Source organism: Lolium perenne, chromosome 4 (assembly GCF_019359855.2).
Source record: "Lolium perenne isolate Kyuss_39 chromosome 4, Kyuss_2.0, whole genome shotgun sequence".
Lineage (NCBI taxonomy): Eukaryota > Viridiplantae > Streptophyta > Magnoliopsida > Poales > Poaceae > Lolium > Lolium perenne.
Window position 1 is genome coordinate 36,360,276 of NC_067247.2, and position 10,731 is coordinate 36,371,006.

Genomic DNA, 10,731 nt, shown 5'->3' on the forward strand with positions numbered 1-10,731 from the left:
TCAAGAGTGGGATTTGTCCATCCCAATGACGGATAGATATACTCTGGGCCCTCTCGGTGGAATGTCATCTAATTAGCTTGCAAGCATATGAATGGTTCATAAGAGACCACATACCACGGTACGAGTAAAGAGTACTTGTCAGGAGACGAGGTTGAACAAGGTATAGAGATACCGATGATCAAACCTCGGACAAGTAAAATATCGCGTGACAAAAGGAATTGGTATCGTATGTAAATGGTTCATTCGATCACTAAGTCATCGTTGAATATGTGGGAGCCATTATGGATCTCCAGATCCCGCTATTGGTTATTGGTCGGAGAGAAGTCTCAACCATGTCTGCATAGTTCACGAACCATAGGGTGACACACTTAAGGTTTGATGTTGTTTTAAGTAGATATGGAATGGAGTTCGAAGATTTGTTCGGAGTCTCGGATGGGATCCAGGACATCACGAGGAGGTCCGGAATGGTCCGGAGAATAAGATTCATATATAGGAAGTCATATTCCAAGTTTGGAAATGATCCGGTGCATTTATGGAAGGTTCTAGAAAAGTCTGGAAGAAATCACCATAGAAAGTGGAGTCCCGGAGTGACTCCACCTTGCATGGCCGGCCAACCCTAAGGGGGAGGAGTCCCAGGTGGACTCCCCAAAGGTGGCCGGCCAACCCCCCCAAGGAAGGGGTGGGAGTCCCACCTTGAGTAGGATTCCCCCCTTGGGTAGGTTTTGTCCCTTTGGTAGGTTTTGGTTTCGGGTCTTATTCGAAGACTTGGATACCAACACTTGGGGATTTCCACCTATATAATGAGGAGCAAGGGGAGGGGACCGGCCACTTCAAGCCACAACCTTGGCCGCCCCCTTTGTGGCCGGCGCCCAAGCCCCCCTCTCCCCAAACCCTAGCCTCTCCTCCTCCACATAATACTCCCGCAGCGCATAGGCGAAGCCCTGCCGGAGTTCTCCACCACCACCGCCACCACGCCGTCGTGCTGCCGGGATTCCGAGGAGGATCTACTACTTCCGCTGCCCGCTGGAACGGGGAGGAGGACGTCGTCTTCATCAACACCGAACGTGTGACCGAGTACGGAGGTGCTGCCGATTTTGGCACCGTCAAGATCTTCTACGCGCTTTTGAAAGCGGCAAGTGATCATCTTCTGCAACAACGAGATCTAATCTCGTAGGCTTTGGAAATGTTCAAAGGTTAGTCTCGTGATCCCCTCGTTGCTACCGTCTACTAGATTGCATCTTGGCTTGGTTTTCGTTCTTGCGGTAGGAAATTTTTTGTTTTCTATGCTACGAATCCCATCACCTCTTCCCCGACTACACCACCTGCTCCTCTACTCCGACACCCAAGGTAGAGACCTCCTCTACTAGTCTACTCCGACATGGCGCGCACTTTGTAATGTTCCCTAACCCCGCACGCCCGGTACTGGCAACACCGGTACGTGCCTTCGTCCCCGACGCGTCCCCGGGCCTGGCAAGGTCGGACCGGCACCTCGTCTTCATCGGCTTCGATGACGTCTTCATCGGCATCGCCTCTACGACTGCTTCGACGCGTCACCGCCGAGTTCTTCTATGCGTACTCGGTTCTGGAAAAACCAGAGTATGCCTTCGTCCCCGACGTGCGCCTGGTTCTGGCAAAACCATGGTTGCACCTCGTCCTCGACGACTCAGACTGCATCGACTTCGGCATCAACCATCTCCACGACTGCCTCGGCGCGTCTCCGTCACTCTCCTCGCACACCACCTCGCATGCGGCTACATCGACACCGGCACCCGGCCACGACATCGACCACCACATCCCCTCGCGCGGCTACCCCGACCAACGTTGCAGCACCCACGCTCTCGGCTACCTCGACATCGGCACAAGGGCTACCACCTCGCACGAGCACCTCGGCTTCCTCTACAGTCCAAGCATCGGCGACGCGACATCGTCCACAACGCTCACGCTACGACTGCGGGGGAGTATCAGTCCGTTGGTTCCTACCTTCGGCTTCTCTCCAGTCTGACCGTCCGCGACGCTACTGTTGTTCACGTCACTACCGCTACGACTGCGGGGGAGTGTTAGAGATATATTTGGTATAGGTATATTAGGTAGTCTAGGATTTGTAATCTGTACCTACCATATCTCTAGGAGAGCTATCTTAGCCTCCAAGTCTGTACCACTATATATACTCGCCCGAGAGGCTCAATACAACATCCATCATATTCCGCAATCTCTCCTCCCTCTCTATCCTTCAACACCGCCTATTCACCCCCTCTAGGCGACGTCCTAGTACATTCAATATCCTAACCGTTAGATTCCTAGTAACAAATATTTCACTAGGAATACGTGCAGTTAATGACAATGAAGCAAACTGAATCTTCTGGATTTTCCAAAAAAAAAAACCAGTACAAAGAATAGGTACCAATGCAATTGGAGGCAGAACAGATATTAGTGTTGACACTACTAATGATTTTGGATGTTATTCTCTTTTGGATGTTAGAAATTGTTGCATTATGATTTGGTTACTCCGTACTTCTTTTCATCTGCTATAAATAGTGCGGATCTATTGATTTGCTTAGATGCATGCTTCATAATGATATTATGAATTTATGTTCAAAACATGTCAACCAATTAGCGTTTTAATGAGTGCGTGTTGTAGGGAGTTAGGATGGAATTGGTTTTGAGGGGATTGGGTGAGTGGACTGTTCTCACCCCACTAATACAATACCCTGAAGAACACTGCCGCCGAACAAGGCCTACATGTATTAGTGGGAAGACTAGCAGAAAAGATAGCATCACAAGCAGTCCATTGAACTGACCTACCACCATCCACATTCCTTGACTAACCTACACCTATGCTGCGATCACATCTCATCGCTCTAACAAGTGTGATGTGAAATACAGAATGATACATACAAACATACATGGTAGAGTTCAATGGTGCTCATTCCCTTCCTGCATATGCTATTGTCGTCCATTTGATATCTTGCCATGTTTGATGTAGCTAGTCTAGGTAGCTAGGTGCCTATCAGTCATCAGAATCAGATGAGCTGGAGCTGCTGTGTGCCTTTCCCCTTCGGCCTTGGATGGCAGGCTTCAGATGCTGTCGAGGCATGGACGTCTGGGACGGTTGCCTGCCCCTTGTGGGCGGTGCCGTCGGTGCCGCGGCAGCTTTGGCGGCGGCCGCCTCTTTCTTGATAGCAGCGGCTGCTTTGGCAGCTGCCTCTTTCACCTCCCTGCACACCCTGTCCAGTATCACCAGGAAGTCACGCACGATGACAAACAGGCGTAAGCCCTCATCCTTCCCAGTGCTGCCGTGGAAGTAATCCACGGTGGTGCGCACCAGCAAGCGAAGCCTCTTCTCCTCCTCCAGCAGGTGGGTCACCTGCACCTGGGACTGCTCTATGAACTGGACCAACTTGTGTTGGAACCCGCTCTCCTCCTCCAAGCTCTTCATGCTCGTGTTCAGGAACTCGTTTGCCTTCACCAGTCTGTGCCCGAGGCTCGCCACCATGATGGTCATCGCATCAGCATCCAGGATCGCTGCCTTACGGACGTTCTGGAGGTCCTCCCCTAGGTTCGATACCACGGTGAGGCCCAGCTGCTTGTAGTGCTCCGTGTCGTCGCTAACATCCTCACTGAGATCATCGGTGCTGCTCACGCTGGAGATGCTGCTGTTCTGGTCCTTGGCCGCCCGCACCGCGCGGATGCCCTCCGAGCGGATGATCTCCTGGACGACGAAATGCAGCAGCGTTGTCTTGCCGTCGACCCCCTTGACATCAGCCAGCTTCAGGAGGGTATCTAGTTTGAATGCTTGTGCTCCCCCTCGAAAGGTGCCATCATTCATTCGGTTACCGGTTTTAAGTACAGCCTCCAGTAGCTTCTTGAAAAGACGGTTGTGCCTAAGCTCTTGGCAGGCTACCTGATGGACCAGCAAATCTTAATTAGTGCATTGATCAGTACAGCGAGGTATGTGCTAAATCTTAACTTTTACCTCTAGGGTTTCAAATGACTGCTTCACACTTGCAGCTTCTTCCGGCAAACTGGCCATGAAAAGTAACACCTCCAAGCGCTGGAAAATGTATGGGATTTCAATGATGGTCTTCAAGAATTGCTCCGCCGGACCAAGCTGGCTCATCTCTCCATTGTACAGTCGAAGCTTTAGCTCCTCGTCACTGGTTGGGATCCACCGTATCAATGTTTGTATCAAATCAGAGGGGAGTTCATGCCCTGCATGCAATTGCCAAAGGGAACAACAAGCCCAATTATTGGTCCCAGCTTACCACAGAACAACATTCAAGTGTTTATTGTAGATTGTACAAATGAAAGATCTATCCATTTTCACCTCCTCGAAATGGTGGAAATTTCATGTATGAAAGAAGTTATCAACTTTAGACAGGAGAATAAAAAACAAACTGGGTACTTCACCGTGCTTGTGCAGGGGAACTTTGAGGGTGAAAACTTATGTCGATTTTACCTTCTGTAACTGCAGTACGTACATCTGCAGCTGAAACACTGAGTGCCTTCAGTGATATTGACAAATTTTGTGCCTTTTTAGCATCTAGGATCCTAACAAGTTGAGTAGCTTCCTTTGCTGGCTCTTTTTTGCCATCGGTACTCTTCTTGTCCACAGCGTTGCAACCAAAAAGAGTTTCGATCATCTCCTCATTAAACCTACAAATGATTAATACGGTTGAACAGTTAATTGCAACAAGTACACAGTTGAGCGAGGTATAAAACAACATCAGCAGCATAAGCAGAAACAACAAATAGAACTTAGCTTTAGGGACTGGCTTGCTTACTGGAAGGATCCGGCTTTAAGTTGATCCCACACCATTGCTTGATTTGGACTTGCATTAACCTTGTCCCAGAAGAAGGGCTTCAACTTTGTTTTTGAAGATTCTGCAACAGGAGCTGCCGCTCCTGGCTTCTTAAACGGCGGTGGTCCACCTTTTTTAGGACCACCGGGCAGTGCTGGCGGCGGAGGTCCAGCTCCAGGTGGTCCACCTTTTTTAGGTGGTGGAGGTGGAGGTCCAGGTCCTGATCCACCTCCAGTTCTTGGAGCAGGTGGTGGTGGAGGCCCGGCTGGCTTCGGAGGTGGTGGTGGTGCTGATGCTCCTGGTGGTGGTGGTGGTGGTGGTGCTGATGCTCCTGGTGGTGGTGGTGGTGGTGGTGCTGATGCTCCTGGTGGTGGTGGTGGTGGTGCTGCTGATGCTCCTGGTGGTGGTGGTGGTGGTGCAGGTGCACCGGGTGCAGGTGGAGGAGGTGGAGGAGCCTTTCCAGGTATAGCTGGAGGAGGCGGAGGAGCCTTTCCAGTAAGAGCTGGAGGAGGCGGAGGAGCCTTTCCAGGAAGAGCTGGAGGAGGTGGTGGTGGTGGACCTGCAGGTGTAACTACATTACTAGTAGCAGAAGAACCTGCAGCCTTCTCGGCTAGGGACTTAGGTATCGTCGGCTGTCCAGCCACGGTTGTTATTTCGTGACAGCTCATCCTGCTATGCCGCTCCATTAGTTCTTCCTTCATTGACATCGCTCCTACTGACTTCAACTTCGCGGATGGCTGTGGAATATGCAACTTGATTGGTACTGCAAATTCTGACTGCGGGATCTCAGACGAACTGCGCGATAATGCTCCCAACCTACTGACATCGATTGGTGTAGCACTGGACTTACGGGAAGAACCTGATGCACGCAAAGGCGTTAATGCACGTAAATATGATGTTCAACATATTGGGCAAAAACTGAACAAAAGTGAGCTGCACCACCTGTCAAACCTAGGAGTGGTTTATCATCTCTCCCAAGGTCATATGGCGACGCTGAATCATCTCCACGACAAGCACAAAAGTACACAATAAGAGCCACCAATGCTACGCAGCCCACTGCCAAACCCAAGACAACAGTGGATGAATCTGAGTCTTTGTCCTTGCTCTTCTTTCCCCCCTCTGCGTTAGAAGACTTTTTTATGCTAGTGACCAGTGGACGAGACTCTGCTTCGGAAAACAAAGTGCTCCTGATTTCTTCTTTTGCTGGCGGTGACAAAGAAAAATGTGATGCTGAAGTTCCTTCGATGAGATATCTTATTTTTGATGCAAAAGGCAGCTTCAAATTATTGGAATTTGACAATAAGCTTCCTGCCTCCTCCTCCACCTGGCTATGTCCTGAGAAGCCATGTGGCAAAACTGAATTATGCTTACTCAAGCAGTCCTGGAGAGTATTGGCAACTTCATGCAACAAAGAAGTGATCATTCTTTCCTCGAACTTATAATTTGTTCTATAGGAATTGCTGATTATATTGAATAAAATGGTGTGGTGGGATTGATTTTTGACATCTTGAAGGAGTATCCTATCTAGACCACGGTTGAGCCACAATTGTTCCACCTGTGTGTACTGCAATGCATGAGAATTATTAGTTAGTTAAATGTGGATATTGTACTTTAACTTACAACATGAATCATACACTGAACATTTAATGGTTCTTGAGAAGGCAGGTATTTCCCATTTATACAGAAGAAAATATAGCTAACATGCAGAAATTGGCAAGGCTACATCTGAAAACAGAGGATAGACTTACCTCCTTAGTGAATTAAATATTAGACATCGTTCAAAAAAGCGGTCCTGAGGGTACATTCCAACGGAAAATTAAGCTCATAGGTAGCAAACCGCTTCGCTTTGGCCCTGAGCGGCCCATTAAGCGCTGAGCGGGAAAAAAAAAGCCCCCCGGTTAGTGTTAGGAACCAATCGACCACTCTAGTCTCGACCCAAGAATGAATAGAGAGGCGGCGCCATTGAAGCTCTTCCGGGTTACACCATTGAACCTCTCCCACGCGCCGCTGGTCAAGCTCCTCCCGCACTGCCCTCCACTTCTTACCCCAGGCCGCCTAGCCAACGACCCCCTCCTCCAGCAACTCGTTCCCCTCGCCCCCTCTCCGTCCAGATCAACCTACTCCGCTACTCACTGTCGGCCGCTACGCATCAGGTGTTCCTTTCGTCCACATCTCGTGCATGTGTTGCAAACTTGCATTGCATGTTGTTGTGTGTGTTTGCTGGTACTACTACTGCTTAAGCATTACACAAGATCTTGCTCACGATTGATTGTCTGTACGGTTCCTTACAAAACGCTTAAGCTTCAGTTCCTCTGAGCGGAGCCTCACCGCTCGCTTAGCGGCTTATAATTGTAAGAAAATACTAAACGGGTGAACATGCATGATGGTCAAAATGCTAGTACTGATCAATTGTCACTGAAACTTGATTTAACACAACAGTAAAATAAGGAAAAATAACACCGAGATGAAACATGACAGTCATAATGTTACTGCTCAGGTGTTAGTCAATTTCACTTGGTTTCATGGTCATTCATGAAGGACGCTGCTTATAATATGGAAAGTAGTCAAGTTTCGTGATAGATCATAAAAAAAGCAAATCTTGGAAGTAATTCTACATGTAATTCTCCTGAGACACAAATTCCACTTCATGTGCAGAAGTGCAATACCAGATACCATAAATCCAAGCAAAAAAAGGCAGTGACATGTGTATCACACAAGGAAATCAACATTAGTGTCTTCAGCGTTTGTTTTATTAGTATTGCCTTTAGCCCGGTATATGGTTTGTAGCAGGATTACAAGTATAAGTAGCGTCATTGTTTTGCTGATGACCACAAACTATTGGCTTCTTGGTTTATTGTTCTTTGCACGCAATTCTTCTAACCTCAGTAATCCATGAGCAAATATGGTATACATATGCCTGAACAAAATTAAATTCTTACCAATTCATCACCTATTACACTTGGAAGAGGCCGATGGGGAGGTGCTGGTGGCCAAAATAAGTTCATCCTGATTGCGGCGACTAGCTGCAGCCCGTCACAGTCTGTGGGCGTGAGGAGTAGGAGAGAGATGAGGCATGCGCTGAGGAGCAATTTCAATTTGCTCCTCGGCCGCCTCATCCTATATTATTTGCTTGCTTAATCGACTCCTAATTTATCGCCCAATCAGCCATTGCTCCCAAATGGGGATCGATCCCCAATTCCTCGCTTGATTCTTCTCTCCAATGTGCTGATCTTGAGACCAAAACTCTCGGATTCGTTATCGAAATTATGTGCGCAAAATGTTGGCCCGAATTCGATAAGATGATAACTCGGCTCGGGGCTGCTTCCTGGATACAATTAACCACGGAAATGTTAACAACAGCAAGAGGAATAGGGGGGAAATATAAACTTTCGGCGGAGTAGTTACTCCTAGTAAATTCCAAAAACTAAGTCGGATTTGCGGTTCTTGCATCCAGCGGGAAAGGAGGAAACAAAGAGAGAGAAAAAAACCTCCGATTTTTGGCGGCCCGAAACAAATTTCGCCAGAGGAGAATGAGCCACCGCCAATCCACAAGCGCGGGCATGATACGGCGGACGGAAATCGAAAAAAAAGGAAAATGGAGTAGCCTCCCGTCCCTTGTTGCTTCATAGCTTCCTATTTTTGGGGACTGCTTTTCTGAGAGGAAGGAGGAAGAAGAGGCTCCCCTTGAGGCTAGGAGGCTCAAAAGGCTGTCTGATTAACGTGCGATTTGATTCTGGAATCTAGCAACCACGAGAATCACGGGATATAGTATCGGATTTGCTACTGAAAATTAGCTTAGGCCTTAATGTATAACCGTCCTTAATGTATAACCGTCACATGTAGATATCACTCCCGTTTATGTACGTATGCGTAAACATCTACGTCTATACTGTGTTTCGCAAAAAAAATACACGAGGGATTTCTTCCCTGCACGTGCAGTTAGTCTATTGGATTTCAAGTACTGTATTAACTACTACCTCCGATTCAAGGAATAAGGTGTCCTCGTTTTACGTGCTTTTTGTTTGACCAAGAATTATTTCAAATATATAAAGATAGTTTGTATGAAATTAGCATCATTACAAAGTGTTTTTTAATACGAATCCAACGATACTAATTACATATAATATAATCAAGATTTTGTTGCTTAATTTTTATAGTCAAAGTTCGTCTTGGAATACGCGTGCGCCTTATTCCTTGGAACGGAGGTAGTATTAACTAACTCAGCCAATGTTTCTTGGTGCAAGAACTAGACACGGAGAGTTTTGCGGAAATTCAATTCGGCTCCCGGGTGCGTATGCTCCCTCTACCAAAAAATCATATTTCGAAGCGTCGAAAAAATTTGACAAAAAATTCTACATGTACATATCCATAATATATGTGCGTTCCTCAAGTTTCACAAAAAACCAACATTTTTGGTGGTCTATGTAAAAAAGAGAAAATTTATCTTGTGAAAAGCATTATTTTTTGCACTGAAATTTGTCTTTTTTACACATATCACATAATAAGTCGATTTTTTATGAAACGACTTTATGAGCATGTAGCACGTGAAAATGTACGTACAAATTTTTCGTTTCAATTTTTCTGAAGTTCAAAATCCGTGTAAAATGTATTTCAAAATAGTGGGAGCATATGACGAACCAATGGTCTCACCAATAAATCGCGAACCGAGAGGTTTACACGATTCGGTCACCATACGGTTATTACAGAGAGCACGTACTTCTCCGCGCCCTCAAATAAATTGATATCTAGCTTTAAATTTTATCCACAAAAAAGTATACTTCTATCTTCTTAATATACTTTAATTGCTTCTCTCTCATCGCACGGAAATCAAACCCAATAATATTGAGCATATGTTTTCCTTATTTTCTACATGTACTTAGCTCATTGGAGGTGAAAGAATTAAAGAGATGCACTTAGCTCATCTTCCCAATGTTCACTCTACTTCATAATTTATCTTGAAAAACCCGCATCTACGCTTATTTATGGACGGAGGAAGTATGATAGTTTTATTATTATTTATTATAGTTGCAACTTGCAAGTAGGGTTGCAACTCATATTTTTTTAGTGTGTGGGGTTGCCATCGAGATTTTCGTATGTTTGTTAGTATGGTGATAACTGGGGGGTTTTTTGCAGTTGCAACTGAGATTTTTCTGTTTGCAAGTATTGTTGCAACTGAGACTTCTTTCAATAATAAAATATTTTTCAGTTGAAAATATGGTTGTAATTATGTTTTTTTACAGTTACAAATGGAGTTGGAACTGAAAAAAATTCTAGTTGCATGTCTCTGCAACTAGAATTTCTCCGGTTGCAATGGGTTGCAACTGATAATTTTTCCAGTTGCAAGCGAGCTAGCAACAGAGAACTTTTTTATGTGTTTAAATTTTGAAAATGTTACCAATTTTTTTCACATCGGGGTGTTATTTTACCCAATACGACAGGGAAAAAATTAACTTACATGTTTTTGAAAAAAAAATGGTTAGATAGCAAAAGGGAAAAAAAGAAATAGCTACAAAAAACACTGACTTCATTTTATTCATGAACCCTAGAGAGATCCATATAGTATTATACTATTTACTTAGTATAGTTGTTCTCGGGCAAAGAAGGAAAGGGGAGTAAGAGCATCTCCATATAGTTGTTCCCGATAGCGGCCCGATAGCCATTTTGGGGCCGGCGCGGTTTTTGGGCTTGAACTGGCGTGCCCCAAAAAGCGTCGGCGCGGTTTCGAGCCCAATAAAAACGCCGGTAACACCGTGTTGGTCACTTCGCAAAGGGCGTGAATCGGACGCTCCGGCGCCAAGCGCCACATCAGATCCCGCGATCGCTCGCTGCTTCCCGTGCGTACTCGGCGTTTCTCGCGCGTTCTTCCCGCCATTTCTCGTCGCTTCCCGCACGTACTCATTGTCGCCTATAAATGACACCTCCGCTCAACGGA

General features: G+C 46.3%; 1 protein-coding gene across 1 annotated transcript; it reads right to left on the reverse strand.

Annotated features, from left to right (window-relative positions):
* Positions 1-2,709: 2,709 nt before the first annotated feature.
* Positions 2,710-8,536, reverse strand: LOC127292161 (formin-like protein 18). Its single transcript, XM_051321514.1, has 7 exons — positions 8,288-8,536; positions 7,739-8,124; positions 5,742-6,363; positions 4,782-5,658; positions 4,457-4,653; positions 3,974-4,209; positions 2,710-3,901 (listed from the first exon to the last, which is right to left on the reverse strand). The coding sequence occupies exons 2-7, from the start codon at positions 7,913-7,915 to the stop codon at positions 3,008-3,010; spliced, it is 3,003 nt and encodes a 1,000-aa protein (XP_051177474.1). The 5' UTR covers positions 7,916-8,124; positions 8,288-8,536; the 3' UTR covers positions 2,710-3,007.
* Positions 8,537-10,731: the final 2,195 nt, after the last annotated feature.

Coding starts and splice junctions, on each gene's coding strand:
- LOC127292161 (XM_051321514.1), bottom strand. CDS start 7,915: ATGAGGCGGCCGAGGAGCAAATTGAAATTGCTCCTCAGCGCATGCCTC. Junction 4,654..4,781: donor CTTAAAGCCGGATCCTTCCA/GTAAGCAAGCCA, acceptor AATCATTTGTAG/GTTTAATGAGGAGATGATCG. Junction 4,210..4,456: donor ACGTACTGCAGTTACAGAAG/GTAAAATCGACA, acceptor AATTGCATGCAG/GGCATGAACTCCCCTCTGAT.